General features: G+C 47.1%; 1 protein-coding gene across 3 annotated transcripts in view; it reads right to left on the bottom strand.

Annotated features, from left to right (window-relative positions):
• The window catches only part of NCAM2 (neural cell adhesion molecule 2), a 301,463-nt gene that overhangs the window by 108,051 nt on the left and 173,742 nt on the right, over positions 1 to 19,670 (bottom strand). For all 3 annotated transcript variants that reach the window (XM_038766071.1, XM_038766072.1, XM_038766073.1), the window contains exon 2: positions 1,453 to 1,527. In XM_038766071.1, the coding sequence (XP_038621999.1) occupies positions 1,453 to 1,527 (75 nt within the window). The remainder of the gene's footprint in view (positions 1 to 1,452; positions 1,528 to 19,670) is intronic.

Raw genomic sequence — 19,670 nt, 5'->3', positions numbered from 1 at the left:
CATGCACGAGTGGGTGACCAACACCGGCAACGGATCAGAGGGACAGAAGGGACTGTGGGCCTCTGGCCGGGAGGGCCCCAAAGCCCCCCCACACCTCGGAATCCACAGAGAGGCCGGGAATTTCCAGGACCAGAATCCCGAGACACCCTCTCTCTTCCGACTAAGAAAGCAGCCGACGCTGACCCGCAATGAAGGGGTTTGAGTGGGTCTTGCTATATCGGGTAGCCAAGTGTGTGAGGGCCTCTGGGAATCAAAATGGAGGGGGCAAATATAGACAGGAAAGAGTGATGCTGATCTGCACTGTCTATAACAGATTCACCTCGTTGGACCCTCCAGGGCTTCAGGGGCAGCTGTAATGATGATAGCATTTATTAAGCGCTTACTATGTGCAAAGCACTGTTCTAAGCGCTGGGGAGGTTACAAGGTGATCAGGTTGTCCCCCGGGGTCTCACAGTATTAATCCCCATTTTACAGTTGAGGTAACTAAGGCCCAGAGAAGTTAAGTGAATTGCCCAAGGTCACACAGCTGACAATTGGAGGAGCCGGGATTTGAACCCATGACCTCTGACTCCAAAGCCCAGGCTCTTTCCACTGAGCCACGCTGCTTCCCTGTACAAGGTTATGTGGGTGCATGGAATGGCGACACTGATGATAGTGTCACTGCATATAGTGAATATATAGTAAATATTGTACATATTTACTATTCCATTTATTTTGTTAATGATGTGCATTTAGCTTTAATGCTATTTGTTCTGATGACTTGATACCTGTCCACATGTTTTGTTTTGTTGTCTGTCTCCCCCATATAGACTGTGAGCCCACTGTTGGGTAGGGTCCATCTCTATATGTTGCCAACTTGTACTTCCCAAGAGCTTAGTACAGTGCTCTGCACACAGTAGGCGCTCAATAAATATGACTGAATTGAATGAATTTTCCCTGGGCTTGCTGTGATGGAAAAAGACTTGCGTGAAGACATTTCACTAAAGGTATGATACAACTTTCCCGGTGAAACTACCTAAGCAACGAAAAATTAATTCTCACTTTTCAGGAGGAGGCGTGAGTTTGGCTGGGAAACTGAAACCCTCAGGGGTAACTAGGATGCACCTCGCCATATCTAATTTATTCATTGCATATTTACCCAAACGATTGAATTACGATCTTTACACTCATCCCAATATTCACGTTTAGACAAGCATAATGACTCCAAAAGAGCAGGCATAAATAATTAATGCTCATGGAAATTATTTTCAAAAATAAGTGGTCTGGTCTGCTTAGCTGCAAAATCCAACCCCGCCACTGAATCTAAAAAGAAGCCAAGTGGACCCACTTGCTCTCCAAACAACTGTCAGTCAGAATTCCGGGAAAACAAGGATACCTGATGTCAGGGGTTGGGAAAATTTAAGGAAAGCAGGCCGGGGAAGAACCAAAATGGAGGCGGGATGCAATACGTACCTGTACACGTGAAGAATTTCGATTCACCGACGCTGAGCTCGACTTTGCTAAGTGAAATGGTCACTTGGAGGAGCGCTAGAAAATGACAAGACGACAGTCGAATTAAAATAGTTGTGCTTGTGAGCCTTTAAAACACAATTCTCAAAAACACACTGTTTACTCGCGATGCTCATTGCGGCATTAAGACGGGGTGGGGGAGAAGAGAAAAATCAATGCCGAGACATGGGTAGCGATCTCCACGCCACTCATTCTCTTGAACCTCACAATGGAATTACCTGAAAAAACTGAGAACCATTCTGAGTCTGAATCTATTCGGCCAAAAATGAGACCTGTCATTATCCTTTCAGGAGGAGAGTCAATTCTTTGTCTTGACCAATAAGCACTGTTGGTTTGAAACTTTCATTCAACTGCATTTATTGAGTGTTTACTGTGTGCAAAGCACTGTACTAAGCGCTTGGGAGAGTATGATATAACATCAGACATATTCCCTGCCCACAACAAGCTCATAGTCTACAGTCTAAACCACACCCCGGCGATCCAAAGAAACGTGAATGAGGAATTCCGCCAGCTGATCCCGATGGGAAATCTGGAAGGAACACTTGGATCATTTTGATCACTCTGTTGTCCTATTACAGACTGATACACTGAAAAGGTCTAGCAAGGAGCTCAGAAAATTATCTCACTTTCCTTTCCCTTACCTTTCCCTCTGATCAATCAGTGGAATTTATAGAGCACTTCCTATGTGCAGAGCACTGGGGAAGGGCCAGCATGATGGAGTTGGTAGACAGGTTCCCTACACACAATGAGTTTACAGTCTAGAGGGGGAGACAGACATCAATATAAATCAATTATGGGCATAAGTACTGTGGGGAATTGTGGAGCCGACGTGCACCTTCTCAGCCATGCCTTCATGTCTCTGAACCACAAGAATCTGCTAGAGCAATCACATGATTTCTTCCAATCCCCCAAACCCATCTTGAAATTTGACGTTCTACCAAATGAGGGAATGCAAACGGGACACACGTTTTTCAAAAGCAATGACAACGTCGCACATTTGCCAGGAAATATGGTATCTGGGACTCTAATCGAAACTACATTTTTTCAAGAGGATGCATCCCTTCCGAACCCAATGTGGAAATCCAAGTCAGACTCCCCACAACCGGCCCTTCAATGTTGACAAAACGGGTGAACTAAGACCCTCTGCTTGTCTTCTCCCACAACACAGTTGTCCACTTGCCTTGGGTCTCCTTATGTAAATGGGGATGGAAAATGTTCCTTTATGCAAACAAGAAGGGGAAAGTGTCGCCTAAGTGATTAGTCTCACAATCTCCGCTGACAAGGTAGTCAGGCCCTGGATCCATTACCCGGCAAGGACATAGTCACATTTATATCCCTCATTCTGAGGGTGATGTCTAATTAAAACTAAAATATGGGGGAGAAGGAGCAGGGGACGGAGCCCCTCCCAGTCGATTTCACCCGGAAACACTTAGACCTGGAGGTGATGGGGTCAGCCAAAAGAGCCGGGTGGAGGGTGGATGTGGCGTTTGGATCTGAGTCATCGCTCTGGACCCAGAGACGATCTTGTCCATTTGTTTGAGGCAATGTCTGACCTCTCTCCAAAGCCGGAGAGGTCACTTTGTCGGCCCCAGTGACGGGGGCCATCCAAGTTGGAACCCCAAAATACCCAGCAGTGGTTCTCAGCCATCTCCTACCTAATCACTACCTACTCCCGGAGACTTATTGACTGTAATTCTGTTTTGTCCATTTCGCCACTGACACCCTCGCCCACGCTCTGTCTTGGGCCTTCAACACTTGACCACTTCATCTTCCACAGACAAATCACTCTCCCCAGGTCAGCACCTTATTGAAGGCCCATCTCCTCCAAGAGGCCTTCCCCAAACCCTCATTTCCTTTTCTCCCACTCCCTTCTGCCTCACCCTTGCACTTCCTCCCTTTACTCCTCTCAGCCCCACAGCATTCAGATACATTCCCACAATTGATTTCTTCATATTAACATCTGTCTCCCTCTCTAGACTGTAAGCTGTGAGCAGGGCACATGTTTCTGTCAGACACTGTTATTGAGCATTTAATGCGTGCAGAGCACTGTACTAAGAACTTGGGAGAGTACGACAACATAAAAGACATTCTACCAACATGTCCACCGGCTATCATATTGTACTCTCCTTAGTGATTAGTACAGTGCTCTGTTCTCAGTAAGCGCTCAAGAAATACAATTGATTGATTGTCTAGTTTTCACTCCCAAGAACATTTGACCACATTCTGGGTGAGGCAGGGAGAATAATAATAATAATCAAAATGATAATACTAATGATGATAATGAAGCCACGAGGTTCCTGGTACTTATTCATTCAATCGTATTTATTGAGTGCTTACTGTGTGCTGAGCACTGTACTAAGCGCTTGGGAAGTACAAGTTGGCAACATATAGAGACGGTCCCTACCCAACAACGGGCTCACAGTCTAGAAGGGGGAGACAGACAACAAAACAAAACATGTGGACAGGTGTCAAGTCATCAGAATAAATAGAAATAAAGCTAGATGCACGTTAACAAAATGGAATAGTAAATATATACCTGTATCTATATTTGTACATATTTATTACTCTATTTTACTTGTACATATTTATTCTATTTATTTTATTTGGTTAATATGTCTTGTTTTGTTGTTCATCTCCCCCTTCTGGACTGTGAGCCTGCTGTTGGGTAGGGACCATCTCTATATGTTGCCAACTTGGACTTCCCAAGCGCTTAGTACATTGCTCCGCACACAGTAAGTGCTCAATAAATATGACTGAATGAATGAATGGCCTCCCACAGCACCAGTATATATGCATGTACATTTTTATTACTCTATTTGTTTTACTTGTACATATTTATTCTATTTATTTTATTCGGTTACTATGTCTTGTTGCCCATCTCCCCCTTCTGGACTGTGAGCCCATTGTTGGGTAGGGACCGTCCCTCTATGTTGCCAACTTGGACTTCCCAAGCGCTTAGAACAGTGCTCTGCACACAGTAAGCGCTTAATAAATCTGACTGAATGAATGAATGTACAAGTATAATGAATAGAGTAATAAATCCATACAAACATATATACAGGTGCTGTGGGGAGGGGAAGGAGGTAGGGCAGGGGGGATGGGGAGGAGGAGAGGAAAAAGGGGGCTCAGTCTGGGAAGGCCTCTTGGAGGAGGTGAGGTCTCACAATCCATCATGGATCGTGCTGAAGTGTCCACAGCAACCGCCATCTGGCTTAGTTGTCTTATCGGCTAGAGGTCAGGACAAGTCACCAGTTCCAGTAAGGCCAAACACAGACCACCCTACCCTCTCGGCAGTATTAAGGGTCGACTTACTTCTTGAGTACTGTTCTAACTGCTGGGGTTGAGACAAGTCAATCAGGTTGAACGCAATCTCTGGCCCTCATGGGGCTCACACTCTTAATCCCCATTTTTAAAGATGAGGTAACTGAGGCCCAGAGAAGTGAAAGGAATTGCCCGAAGTCACACAGCAGACACGTGGTGGAGACGGGATTAGAACTCAGGTCCTTCTGACTCCGAGGCCCGGGCTCTATCTGCTAAGCCACGCTGATTCTCCACAGAGAACTCACACTTCCATGTAAGAGTTATTCCTTGACATGCTCTGGTTTCCCCTCTAGACTGTAAACTCCATGTGGGCGGGGAAAGTGTTTGCTGACTGTTATATCATATGCTCCCAAGTGCTTAGTACAGTGCTCCGCACACTAAGTGCTCCAAAAGTACTATTAATAATTACAATAATGATGATAATGGCATTTAAGCGCTTACTATGTGCAAAGCACTGTTCTAAGCGCTGGGGAGGTTACAAGGTGTCAGGTTGTCCCACGGTGGGGTGGTGGGGGGGCTCAGAGTCTTAATCCCCATTTTACAGATGAGGTAACAGGCACAGAGAAGTTAAGTGACTTGCCCCAAGTCACACAGCTGACAATTGGCGGAGTCAGGATTTGAACCCATGACCTCTGACTCCAAAGCCCGGGTTCTTTCCACTGAGCCACACTACTATTGACATTGAGGAGGAAGGAAGCACCTTTCTTATGGTATTAAGTGCCAAGCACTGTACCAAGCACTGGGGCAAATACAAGATCCTCAGGTTAGACACAGTCCCTGTTCCACATGGGGCTCACGGTCTTAAGCAGTGTGGCTCAGTGGAGAGAGCACGGGCTTTGGAGTCAGAGGTCATGGGTTCAAATCCTGGCTCCGCCACTTGTCAGCTGTGTGACTTTGGGCAAGTCACTTCACTTCTCTGTGCCTCAGTCCCCCTCATCTGTAAAATGGGGATTAAGACTGTGAACCCCAAGTGGGACAACCTGATCACCTTGTATCCCCCAGCGCTTAGAACAGTGCTTTGCACATAGTAAGCGCTTAACAAATGCCATTATTATTATTATTATTATTATTATTCTCTGTGCCTCAGTTACCTCATTTGTATAATGGGGATTAAGACTGAGCCCCCCATGGGACAACCTGATCACCTTGTCACCTCCCAAGAGCTTAGAAGAGTGCTTTGCACATAGTAAGCGCTTAATAAATGCTATCATTATTAATCCCCATTCTATAGATGAGGGAACTGAGGACCAGAGAAGTGAAGCGACTGGCCCAAGGTCACACAGCAGATGAGTGGTGGAGCTGGGATTAAACCCAGGCCCTCTGACTCCCGTGCCCTATCTGTTACATCAAACTGCTTCCTAGATCCCGTCGTCTCCGGTTCTTTCCGGGGGATAGGTGGGATCCCCTCAAGCAGAACAACCAGGATTATAAAGTACCACAAGGACCTTTCAGGAGTAAAGCTGGAAAGAGTTCTAAAAGGGGGGAAATGAAATTTAATGAGCTGTTTAATAAGGAACAGATGAAATTATTTTAATGGAGGAACGGAGCGTGCGGCTGAATTTGTGCAGGCGCGGGGGGTGTTGGTTGTTGGGGCGCGGGAGGGGAAGAGGGGAGGGAACTTGTCAAGGGTGGTGGGCTAGACGGCTACCCTCCCCCCACAGGGGGCTGGAGGGTCCAGGATGTGAGGCTGGGCACTATACACTGTGCGACTCGCTAACCCCTTGGAGGGCCAACGCCCAGATGCCATGCCCCTCACAGACCATTGGTTTTGTTCTCTGTCTCCCCCTTTTAAACTGTGAGCCCACTGTTGAGTAGGGACTGTCTCTATATTTTGCCAATTTGTACTTCCCAAGCGCTTAGTACAGTGCTCTGCACATAGTAAGTGCTCAATAAATACGATTGATGATGATGATGATCACAGAAGAGGCCTCAGTTACCTCAACTGGAAAATGGGGATCGAGACTGTGAGCCCCTTGCGGGACAGGGACTGAGTCCAACCTGATGATCTTCTGTCTACCCCAGTGCTTAGTACAGTGCCTGGCATATAGTAAGGGCTTAACGAGTACCATTATCATAATTACAAATACCACAATGCCTGGCACATAGTAAGGGCTTTACAAATATCATAATTCTCATAATTAGTAAGCAGTCAATCAATACCACTAATTGACTGATTGACACAGAGCTCTCCCACCCTCTCTCAGTCTAGCCAGACAAATGTGTGCAACCGCATCAGGGGAGGTGGAGGGCTATAGGAATCACATCCATATAAAATCGTCGGCATGCTTTGAGAGTGAGCGTTTGGAGGAAAATGCAGGTTTTCAGTGATAAATAGGTAAGAAAGCAGGCGTACAAAATACCTCATCAATCCCATTGTTTCCCCTAAGCATTCGTGTGTGGGCAACAAAGAGAGAGATGGCAGTTAGAAGGGATGTTGCCAAGCGGTTTTCAAGGAACATATAATTCCCCATCCTACACACACTCACATGAATAGGACAACAAACAAGAAACCAAGCATAAACGTGACCTTCCTCTGCCCAACTCTCTCCCGGGGGCTTTGGCACATCCCACCCCAACCTGCTGTCCACCTCCAGAAAGGACGCAGCCCAAGACAGATCAGAGTAAAATCACTTAGTACAGTCCTCTGCATATGGTAAGGGCTCAAAGAGTCCCACTGATTGATCAACTGACATGTAAATTACCACCGATGAGCCATGTGTGTGGCCACGATGGAGATAAATGATTCATAAACGGTGCCAAGCCATGTTCTAATAATAATTGTGCTATTTAAGCATTACCATGTGCCAAAGCACTGTAGTAAGTGCTGGGGTACATAGAAGATAATCGGGTTAGGCGCAGTCCTGCCCCACATGGGGTTCACAGTCTCAAACCCTATTTTAATAATAATAATAATAATGTTGGTATTTGTTAAGCACTTACTATGTACCAAGCACTGTTTTAAGTGCTGGGGTAGATACAAGGTAATCAGGTTGTCCCACGTAGGGCTCACAGTCTTCATCCCCATTTTACAGGTGAGGTAACAGGCCCAGGGAAGCTAAGTGATTTGCCCAAGGTCACACAGCTGACAAGTGGCAGGGGCAGGATTAGAACCCATGACCTCTGACTCCCAAGTCCGTGTTCTTTCCACTAAGCCATGCCGCTTCTCATTTACAGATGATGGACCCGAGGCCCAAAGAAATAAAGTCACACCATCTTCACTATGTCAGGTCCTGGAAGTCGGAAGGACCTAGGTTCTAATCCCCACTCTGCCACATGTTTGTGTGATGCTGGACAAATCACTTCACTTTTCTGGGCCTCAGTGACCTCATCTATAAAATGGGGATGAAGACTGTGAGCCCCATGTGGAACAGGGACCGTGGCCAACTTGATTAACTTGTATCTACCCTAGTGCTTAGAACAGTGCTTGGCACATTAAGCACTTGAGTATTATTATTAGAGTTATATGTCCCCATAGTCATGTAAACCACACAATATTCACCAGGTCCCTGTATCAAGTGTTTAAAGGGTTTAGATCCAAGTGCATAAGCGACTCAGAAGGGAGAGAGAGTAGGGGAGATTAGTGTTCAGAGAGGAGAGGCTTCTTGGCAGAGATTGGATTCCAGCGCTTAGAACAGTGCTCTGTTACCTAAATACTATTGTTATTATTATTAATGAGGCTTTGAAGGCGGGGAGAGTGGTTGCGAAGGAGGTGGGAGTTCCAGGACAGAGAAAGGAAATGAGAATGCGTTGGCAGCGAGGTAAACAAGACTGTGATACAATAAGTAGGTTGGTGTTAGAGGAACAAAGTGTGTCGGCTGGGTTGTAGTAAGAAATCAGCAATGTGACATGGGGGGGAGAGTTGATTCAATGCTCTGAAGTTGGGGTAAAGGAGTTTCTATCTGAAGATGTGAACTGCAGGTTTTTTTCCACAGAAAAATCATCCAGGCATCAGAGAGAAGTAAGGACTAAACTGGGGAGAGACAGGAGGCAGGGAGGTCAGCATGGAGGCTGTTACTGTTAGAGACCAGAGACGATAATTGGATTAATGTGGGAGCAGTTTGGATGGAGAGGAAAGGGTGGATTTTAGTGATGTTGTGAAGGTTGAACTGATGGGATTTAGCGATAGATGAAATATGAGGGAATCAAGGATAATGCCAAGGCTATGGATTTGAGAGACAGGAGAGATGGTGCTCCCATCTACAGTGAGGGGGAAAGAGAGTCTGGGTGGAAAGAGATTCTCCTTCAAACACGTTAAATTTGAGCCTTCGGCCAGACATCCAAGTAGAGATGTCTTTATAGTAGATGTGAGATTGCGGTTAAAGGAGAGAAGTCAGAGCTGGAAATGTAGATTTGGAAATCAGCCAGATGGCAGTTGAAACTGAGGGAGCGAGTGAGTTCTCTAATTGGAGTGGGTGGAAATGGAGACTAGAAGGAGCCCCAGGGCTGAGCCTTGAGGGACCCCCACAGTTAGGGGGTGAGGGGCAGAGGAGCAGCCCACAAAGGAGACTGAGAATTAGTGGCCAGAGAGATAAGAGGAGACCCAGAGAGGACAGTGTCAGTGAAGGTGAGGTTGGGTAATGCTTCCAGGAGAAGAGGTGGTCGACAGTGTCCAAGGCAGCTGAGAGGCTGAGGAAAAAGTCAAGGTGGAGTAGAAGCCATCGGATTTGACAAGGAGGAAGTCACTGATGTTGTTAGAGATGGCATCTTTGTGGGAAGGAGGAGTCAGGTGCCAGATTGGAGAGGGGTCAAGGAGAAGATTAGAGAAGAGAAGTGGGGTGATAACGTCCCTTGTCTCTGCTGCCGAATTGTACTTTCCAAGCGCTTAGTACAGTGCTCTGCACACAGTAAGCACTTAATACAATTGAATCAATGAATGAACTGGATCGAAGGAGGGTTTTGTATTTTTTTCTTAGAATGAGGAGACATGAGCTTGTTCAAAAGCAGCAGGGGAGAAGCCATTAGAGAGAAATTAGTTGGAGATGGTAGTCCGAGAGGGAAGAAAGGAGAAGGCAAGTGATGAAGCTGGGATCTTAATTCAGGTCCTTCTGACCCCAAGCCCGTTCTCTATCCACTAGGCCTCATGGCTACAAGTGGGTTGGGGCATTGGAAAGTTCCAAAAGAAGCTCTGCCCACACCGCATCTGTCCTCCCACCCTCAGATTTTCTGCCTAGAAAAATCTCCTCACAGTCATCTCACACACACAGTTCCCTGCAGCCTACGTTGAGCTGACTGGATCGTAACTCTCCCTGAAGAAGATGGAGATGTCTTTTTATGTATGGTGGAGGGAATACTTTCAGTTCCTACTTCAATATTTGCTCAAATGCGCTACCAAAAACCCCCCTCAAAAACTTAAAAATTTATGTGGTAGTCCGGGAAAATTCATCCTTACTATAATAAATGAATTTCCCCCACAACTCTTCTAAAAATGCCTTTTTTCCAGATCCAATTCCTGCTAATTCCACGCTGAGAATTAGGCACCCCATTCTTCAAGGGGGCAACATGGTTTGAGTATGAGAGAAGTGGTGTGGCTTGGTGGATAGAGCCCGGGCCTGTGAGTCGGAAGGACATGGGTTCTAATTCCAGCCCTGCCACCTGTCTGCTGTGTGACCTTGCCCAAGACGCTTCACTTTTCAGCGCCTCAGCTTCCTCAAGTGTAAAATGGGGTTTAAATCCTACTCCCTCCTACTTAGACTTTGTGTCCCATGTCGGGCAAGGCCTGTGTCTAACCTGATTAGCTTATCTCCCCCTCAGTGCTTTAGAAGCACTACCTGCTTGACACACAAGTGCTTAACAAGTACCACAATAATAATCAATCGTATTTATTGAGCGCTTACTGTGTGCAGAGCACTGTACTAAGCGCTTGGGAAGTACAAGTCGGCAACACAGAGACAGTCCCTACCCAACAGCGGGCTCACAGTCTAGAAAGGGGAGACAGAACAAAACCAAACATACTAACAAAATAAGATAAATAGAATAGATATGTACAAGATAGAGTAATAAATATGTACAAACATATATACAGGTGCTGTGGGGAAGGGAAGGAGGAAAAATGGAAAGATAATAGTAGCATGTGAGGAAATGGAGCAGCCTGGAGGGCAAGGAAGGGAGGTGAAAACAACCTGAGGCTCCCCTTCCCACAGCCCTTACGTCCACATATGTCATTTATTTATATTCTTTCAGTTGTATTTATTGAGCACTCATACTGCAGAGCACTATACTAGGCGCTTGGGAGAGTGCAATACAACAATGAACAGACATTCCCTGCCTACAAGCTTACAGCCTAGAGAATTCGTTTATATCAATGTCTATCTCTCTCTAGACTATGAGCTCGTGGGCGGGAAGGTGTCTTAAATTGTTAGTATCCTCTCCTAAGTGCTTAGTACAGTTCCATGCACACAGCACTGTAGGGACCGTCTCTATATGTTGCCAACTTGTACTTCTGAAGTGCTTAGTACAGTGCTTTGCACACAGTAAGTGCTCAATAAATACGATTAAATGAATGCATTCAATCGTATTTGAGCACTTAGTGTGCAAAGCACTGTACTAAGTGCTTGCGAGTACAACAGACATTCCCGCCCACAATGAGTTCACAGTTTAGAAGGGGAGACAGACATTAATATCAACAAGCAGCATGACTTAGTGGAAAGAGCCCGGGCTTGTGAGTCGGAGGTCATGGGTTCTAATCCCAGCTCTGCCACAGGTCAGCTGTATGATTTAGGGCAAATCACTTAACTTCTGTGCCTGTTACCTCATCAGTAATATGGGGATTAAGACTGAGCCCCACATGAGACAATCTGATTACCTTGTATACAGCCCAGTGCTTAGAACACTGTTTGGCACATAGTAAGTGCTTAATACAATCATTATATACATAAATAAATTACAGATATATTCATATGTGCTATGGGGCTGGGAGGGAGGATGAACGAAGGAGCCAGTAAGAGCGGTGCAGAAGGTTGGGGGAGAAGAGGAGAAGGGGGCTTATTCATTCAATCATATTTATTGAGCACTTACTGTGTGCAGAGCACTGTACTAAGCGCTTGGGAAGTACAAATGGGCAGCAGATAGAGACGGTCCCTACCCAACAATGGGCTCACAGTCTAATAATAATAATAATAATGGCATTTGTTAAGCACTTACTATGTGCAGAGCACTGTTCTAAGCGCTGGGGGGAATAGAAGGTGATCAAGTTGTCTCACGTGGGGCTCACAGTCTTAATCCCCATTTTACAGATGAGGGAACTGAGGCTCAGAGAAGTTAAGTGACTTGCCCAAGGTCACACAGCAGACATGTGGCGGAGCCGGGATTCAAACCCATGACCTCTGACTCCAAAGCCTGTGCTCTTTCCAATGAGCCATGCTGCTTGCTGCTTCTCTCTGTCTAGAGAGGCTTAGGCAGGGAAGCCTTTAATAAGTACGCCTGAATGACAATGAACCCCAGGAGTTGGGAGAGGAGGAGGTGGGCTTCAGAAGTCTGGGGGCAGGGCTGCTCCCCACTGGGATCCATGGTGCCCTGGGTCTACAGAGGGCAATGGTCACACCCCTCTCGAACCGAAGCCCAGGAAGGGCAGATTTGGGTGACAACATGGGGCCTGCTACGAGCCAGGCAAGGAAGAGGGATCGTGCTTAGGTCCCCCGGCTCCTTGGGTCACGTTAAACAGTCTGCAACAAGCAGGACAACACAAAAATTACCATCCCAACCCAATCCCAAGCCATTCAACTCTTGATTCTCGCTAGCCACCTCACGGTCTGAGGAAACGAGGTTTGGGGGCAACGGATTCACCGATCCCTCCCCCGATCCACTGGTTCTTTTCCAGACCCAGTGCTGAAAAGCTGAGCCATCTCCAGCAGGTATTAAGCTGAGCACCGCACTGAGCACTTAGGGGAGGTCAGTCGAGAAAGAGACGTGGATCCTGTCCTTTGGGAGCTCAGAATCCCGCTGTGGTGCTTCAGAAACCCCCCCATGCCCACCCCCAGCCACAGGGATGTGAGCAGTCGAACGCCAGCATTTTCTCCAAATGCAAGGGGGCTAAGCCTATTTCAAGGCTGGGCTGATTAGCTGGGGATGCCCATTAGCTGTGGCAAGCACTTAACAGGGAATGCCAATCAGCTGTGTGGCTCCATATTCACTCTTTCAGGCACACCAACTCATCAGCTCTGGATCTATAAGCCCCCCATCATTAAGCTCACGATTTTTTGATTTTTCTGGTATTTGTTCAGTGCTTAATATATTCTAAGCACTGTAATAACAATAATAATAATAATAATTTTGGTATTTGTTTAGTACTTATTATGTGCCAGGCACTGTACTCAGCACCAGGATGGACATGAAGTCATCAGGTTAGACACAATCCGTGTCCCACACAGGGCCTGCAGTCGTAATCCCCATTTTCCAGATGAGGGAACTAAGCCCTGTCTAGTGGCATGAGTTTGAGTGTCACAGGACATGGTTTCTAATCCCAGCTATGCCCCTCATCACCTGTAACCCTGGGCAAGTCACCTGACTTCTGTGCCTCAGTTACCTCATCTATAAAATGGGAATTAAAACTGTGAACCCCACATGGGCTGATTACCCTGTATCTACGCCAGTGCTTAAAAACAGTGCTTGGCACAAAGTAAGCACTTAAATACCACAATTATTATTATTCTTATTAAAAGGAGTACGGGGTAGTGGAAGAGACTGTGCATCAAGGGACCTGGCTTGTAACCCTGGCTCTGCCACTTCGCTGCTGTGAGACCTTGCTCAGGTCACTTCACTGAGCCTCAGTTTTCTCATCTGCAATATGGGGTAAAACAGTGGCTCTCCCTCCTCCTAGTCTGTGAGCCCCACATGGGACGGAGACTATGTCCAATCTGACTGTCTATCTCCCCAAGCACTTAATAAAGAGCTTGGCATTAAATAAGTATAGTCAATAGAGCATGGGCTTGGGAGTCAGAAGGATCTGGGTTCTAATTCTGGCTCCCCTATGTGTGACCCTGGGGAAGTCACTTCCCTTCTCTGGGCCTCAGTTACCTCATCTCTTAATGGGGATTAAAATGATGAGCCCCATGTGGGACAGGGACTTCATCCAACCTAATTTGCTTGTACTCACCCCAACACTTAGAACAGTGCTGACACAAAGTAAACACAACCAATAGCAAAATTATTATTATCAATGAACAACACAGTCTATTATAAATGGGGGAGACCCATAAAGAATTACTGGCCAGTGGGAGGAAAACAAATGGCAAGATGAATAGGTGCAAAACACTCACAGGACTCTGAAAGTAATGCACATTTCTTCTCAACAACATCTTTAGGCAAATGTTTTTTTAGCTTTTTTTTTTATACTACACAAACTCCACATAAATGCAGCAGACCACTCCAACACCCTGTTAGTCTATGCAGAAATCGTGAACCCCAAGACGGTTTTATCTTGAAAAATGCCATTAAGTCGGGTGAACCTGTCATTTGGCAACTCACTCCCCTTGGGCGGCCTAATTAGGTTTTAATCAGATTGCATGTTGTTAAATACTCTGACTCAAACAGTGAAGGCCATAAAACATTAGAGGGGAGAAAGAGTGAAGGGAGAGACACAGAGAGAGGGGAGGGAGACGGGCAGGGGAGAGAAAGGGGAGGCCAGAGGAAACAGGAGAGCAAGGGGAGGCCAGAGGAGAGCAAGGGGAGGCCAGAGGAGAGCAAGGGGAGGCCAGAGGAGAGCAAGGGGAGGCCAGAGGAGAGCAAGGGGAGGCCAGAGGAGAGAAAGGGGAGAGAAAGGGGAGGCCAGGGGAGAGAAAGGGGAGGCCAGGGGAGAGAAAGGGGAGGCCAGGGGAGAGAAAGGGGAGGCCAGGGGAGAGAAAGGGGAGGCCAGGGGAGAGAAAGGGGAGGCCAGGGGAGAGAAAGGGGAGGCCAGGGGAGAGAAAGGGGAGGCCAGGGGAGAGAAAGGGGAGGCCAGGGGAGAGAAAGGGGAGGCCAGAGGAGAGAAAGGGGAGGCCAGAGGAGAGAAAGGGGAGGCCAGAGGAGAGAAAGGGGAGGCCAGAGGAGAGAAAGGGGAGGCCAGAGGAGAGAAAGGGGAGAGAAAGGGGAGGCCAGAGGAGAGAAAGGGGAGAGAAAGGGGAGGCCAGAGGAGAGAAAGGGGAGAGAAAGGGGAGGCCAGAGGAGAGAAAGGGGAGAGAAAGGGGAGGCCAGAGGAGAGAAAGGGGAGAGAAAGGGGAGGCCAGAGGAGAGAAAGGGGAGGCCAGAGGAGAGAAAGGGGAGAGAAAGGGGAGGCCAGAGGAGAGAAAGGGGAGAGAAAGGGGAGGCCAGAGGAGAGAAAGGGGAGAGAAAGGGGAGGCCAGAGGAGAGAAAGGGGAGAGAAAGGGGAGGCCAGAGGAGAGAAAGGGGAGAGAAAGGGGAGGCCAGAGGAGAGAAAGGGGAGAGAAAGGGGAGGCCAGAGGAGAGAAAGAGGAGAGAAAGGGGAGGCCAGAGGAGAGAAAGGGGAGGCCAGAGGAGAGAAAGGGGAGGCCAGAGGAGAGAAAGGGGAGGCCAGAGGAGAGAAAGGGGAGGCCAGAGGAGAGAAAGGGGAGAGAAAGGGGAGGCCAGAGGAGAGAAAGAGGAGAGAAAGGGGAGGCCAGAGGAGAGAAAGAGGAGAGAAAGGGGAGGCCAGAGGAGAGAAAGAGGAGAGAAAGGGGAGGCCAGAGGAGAGAAAGAGGAGAGAAAGGGGAGGCCAGAGGAGAGAAAGAGGAGAGAAAGGGGAGGCCAGAGGAGAGAAAGAGGAGAGAAAGGGGAGGCCAGAGGAGAGAAAGAGGAGAGAAAGGGGAGGCCAGAGGAGAGAAAGAGGAGAGAAAGGGGAGGCCAGAGGAGAGAAAGAGGAGAGAAAGGGGAGGCCAGAGGAGAGAAAGAGGAGAGAAAGGGGAGGCCAGAGGAGAGAAAGAGGAGAGAAAGGGGAGGCCAGAGGAGAGAAAGAGGAGAGAAAGGGGAGGCCAGAGGAGAGAAAGAGGAGAGAAAGGGGAGGCCAGAGGAGAGAAAGAGGAGAGAAAGGGGAGGCCAGAGGAGAGAAAGAGGAGAGAAAGGGGAGGCCAGAGGAGAGAAAGAGGAGAGAAAGGGGAGGCCAGAGGAGAGAAAGAGGAGAGAAAGGGGAGGCCAGAGGAGAGAAAGAGGAGGCCAGAGGAGAGAAAGAGGAGGCCAGAGCAGAGAAAGAGGAGGCCAGAGCAGAGAAAGAGGAGGCCAGAGCAGAGAAAGAGGAGGCCAGAGCAGAGAAAGAGGAGGCCAGAGGGAACCAGGTGAGATATGAAGGGGAGAACTCACCACCAAAACAGTTCTGGTTGTGGTGCAGCAACCAAGACTTTCCTAGATTGGAAGAGCCTCAGTGACATGCAGTAGAGTCAAATTGAACCACTCACCACCAAGGTTACTGGAGAAACTTGTCTTCAACTACTTAGGTTACTTCCTTAGTTTATTATTTTTACTTAATTTTACCAACGTGCAAGGGAGCAACACATACACTCACTCCACTCCGAGGATCCAATACCAGTCTGCTGGTCTAGGGGGCCCGTTCTGCCCATGATCCTTCTTTCTGCTTCCAAGTGCTGCTCTCCTATTGCTTCTGCTTGAATGTTTGCTCTCTTGCTTGCTTCTTTTTGCTTCTGCTCCAGGGGCTTCAATGCTGCTCTCCTCCTTGCTTCTAAGTGTGGCCTGCTCCAAGTGCTACTTCTTGCTTTCTGAGTACCTCCTTTGAGTACTTCAAAGCGACCGGCCTTTTACTTTCCTTAGCTGAGACAGCTGGGACTCTACATGGCAGGCCTTGATTGGTCCAGGCCCCTTATGGGTAGAGCAGGGAGAGAAGACCCCACCTCCCTCCATGCTCCACCCCCAATCACCTGTCTCAGGTAGGGCCCATCAGTGCCTTGGCCACTCTCTTCCTTGTTGTTGTTCGTGGGATCACAAGCCGTCACTAATGAGGTAGCTTGTTCACCACACCCATCACCCTCACCTGCCCCAACTCCCAAATCCAGTTCTGACCAACATGCGGGGTGAGGATGCCAACCCTGTGGGCCCATTTGTGGCAGTCATATTTATTTTTATTATGGTGCTTAATAAGTGCTTACTATGTTCTACACACTGGGGTAGAGACAAGCTAATCAGGTTGGACACGCTCCCAGGCCCACCTGGGGCTCCCAGGCTAAGTAGGAGGGAGTAGGATTTAATCCCCATTTTACACTTGGGGAAGCTGAGGTACCGAAAAGGGAAGCGATTTGTCCAAGGTCACACAGCAGACAGGTGGATGAGCCAGGATTAGAATCCATGTCCCTCTACCTCACAGGCTCCCATTCGTAATACAGTGCTCTCTCTGGGCTGGAAATGTGTCTGTTTATTGTTGCACTGTCCTCTCCCAAGCGCTTAATACAGTGCTCTGCACACAGTAAGTGCTCAAATACAATTGAATGAATGAAGTAACTGAGTCCCAGAGAATTTAAGTGACTCGCCCAAGGCCACAGGGGAGACAGGTGGCAGAGTCAGGATTAGCACCCAGGTCCTTATGACTCCAAGACCCAGGCCCTAGCCTCTAGGCCATGCTGCTTCTATGTATTGAGCGCTTATGGTGTACTGAGCACTGTACTAAGCATTTAGGAAAGTAAAATTTGATAGAGTTGGCAAATATTTTCCAAGTGATCAATCACTTGATTGAGCATTTACTGTGTACAGGGCACTGGACTAAACTCCTGGGAAAATATAAGATGATAGAGTTGGGTAGACACCTTCCTAGTGATGAATTCATTGAAGGCACTTATTGAGCATTCACTGAGTGCAGAGCACTGCACTAAGTGCTTGGGAGAGTCCAGTACAACAGAGTGGGGTAGACATGATCCACGCCCACAACGAACTTCCAGTTTACACGGGGAGACGGACATTTAAAGATATTACGGATAGGGGAAATGGGAGAATATAGGGATTTTTTTATAATGGCATTTATTAAGCGTTTACTACGTTCAAAGCACTGTTCTAAATGCTGGGGAGGTTACAAGGTGATCAGGTTGTCCCACAGGGGGCTCACAGTCAATCAATCCCCATTTTACAGATGAGGTAACTGAGGCACACAGAAGTTAAGTGACTTGCCCAAATTCACACGGCTGACAATTGCCAGAGCGGGGATTTGAACCCATGACCTCTGACTCCAAAGTCCTTGCTCTTTCCATTGAGCCACACTACACAGCAATAGGGACATTCAATCCTCCAGATGACTCTCGGGAAGCCATTCGATGCCCAGAATCAGCTTGGAGAAGCAGTGTGACCTAATAGAAGGAGCCCAGGCCTGAGAGTCGGAAGATCTGGGTTCTAATATTGGCTTCGCCAATTGTCTTCTGCGTGACCACAGGCACATCACCTCACCGGGCCTCTATTTTCTCATCTGTTAAATGGGGATACAATACCCGTTCTCTCTCCTACTTAGACTCTGAGCCCCATGTGGAACAGGGACTGAGCCTGATTTAATTAGCTCGTTTCCCCCGCCCCGTTCTTACAACAGTCCTTAACACATAGTAATCAATCAACCCATGGTATTTATTGAGCGCTTCTTGTGTACAAAGCACTGAACTAGAGAGTACAATCCGACAGAATTGGCAGATACATCCCCTGCCCATAACGAGCTTACAGTCAAGAGATGAGCTTCCAGTCTATGGTAAGCACTTAAGTACCATCATTATTATTTCAACGAGGCATTTGAGTTTCACGGAACTCCTCAGCAGCAGCTCTGGTTGGAAAATTACTGCTGAAAGAAATTTGTAAGAGCAGAGGATGATGGAGGGAGTCAGGGAGAGAAATAGACTTCACGACAAACATTCGTTAGCATACACACATCAAATCCATGATGGTTGTGGACATAATTAACCCAACACTTCAGTGAGTTAATTACATCAGCCATAATAAGATCTTTTCATCATTAAAAAACATGCCATGCTTGAAATAGCAAAAACCAGGCAACTGGTGGGTTTAATCTACTGTATCATCCTTAAATTGTGTTAAAATGTGTGATGATATCAAGTGCATAGACACACAGAGTTCCATATTTTCATAATTACAGTATGAACCACATTTCAAACAGAATCTAATTCCATTTACCCAGAATGGCAGAAAAATGTTTAGGAAGACTTGGAATTATGGAATTAGGAACCAGAAACCCAGGGGCTTTAATGCCTTGGTGATAATCAGCTCTCTAAGACCCCATTGCCTTTGTGGCCCTCTCCAAGAATCCCACTCTCATCATCAGTATTTTTTTTTCAGGTATTTGTTGAGCGCCTACATGATGATGGTATTTGTTAAGTGCTTCATGTGTGTCAAGCACTGTTCTAAGTGCTGGGGTAGATACAACATAAGCAGGTTGTCCCACAAAGGGCTCACAGTCTTAATCCCCATTTTACAGGTGAGGTAACTGACACGCAGAGAAGTTAAGTGATTTGCCCAAAGTCACATAGCTGATAAGTGGCAGAGCCGGGATTAGAACCCAAGACCTCTGACTTCAAGACAGTGCTCTTTCCACTAAGCCACACCATTACATGCTAGTCACTGTACTAAGAGCTGGGGTAGAAACAATCTAATGGTGATGATGATGATGATGGCATTTGTTAAACCCTTTCTATGAGACAAGCACTGCTCTAAGCACTGGGGTGGATAGAAGTTAATCAGGTTGGATAATAATAATAATAATAATAATAATAATAATAATAATAATAATGTTGGTATTTGTTAAGCGCTTACTATGTGCCAAGCACTGTTCTAAGCACTGGGATAGATACAAGGTTATTAGGTTGTCCCACTTGGAGCTCACAGCCTTAATCCCCATTTTACAGATGAGGTAACTAAGGCACAGAGAAGTTAAGGCACAT

This window comes from Tachyglossus aculeatus, chromosome 24 (assembly GCF_015852505.1).
Source record: "Tachyglossus aculeatus isolate mTacAcu1 chromosome 24, mTacAcu1.pri, whole genome shotgun sequence".
NCBI lineage: Eukaryota > Metazoa > Chordata > Mammalia > Monotremata > Tachyglossidae > Tachyglossus > Tachyglossus aculeatus.
This window is presented reverse-complemented; position numbering and strand designations above follow the sequence as displayed.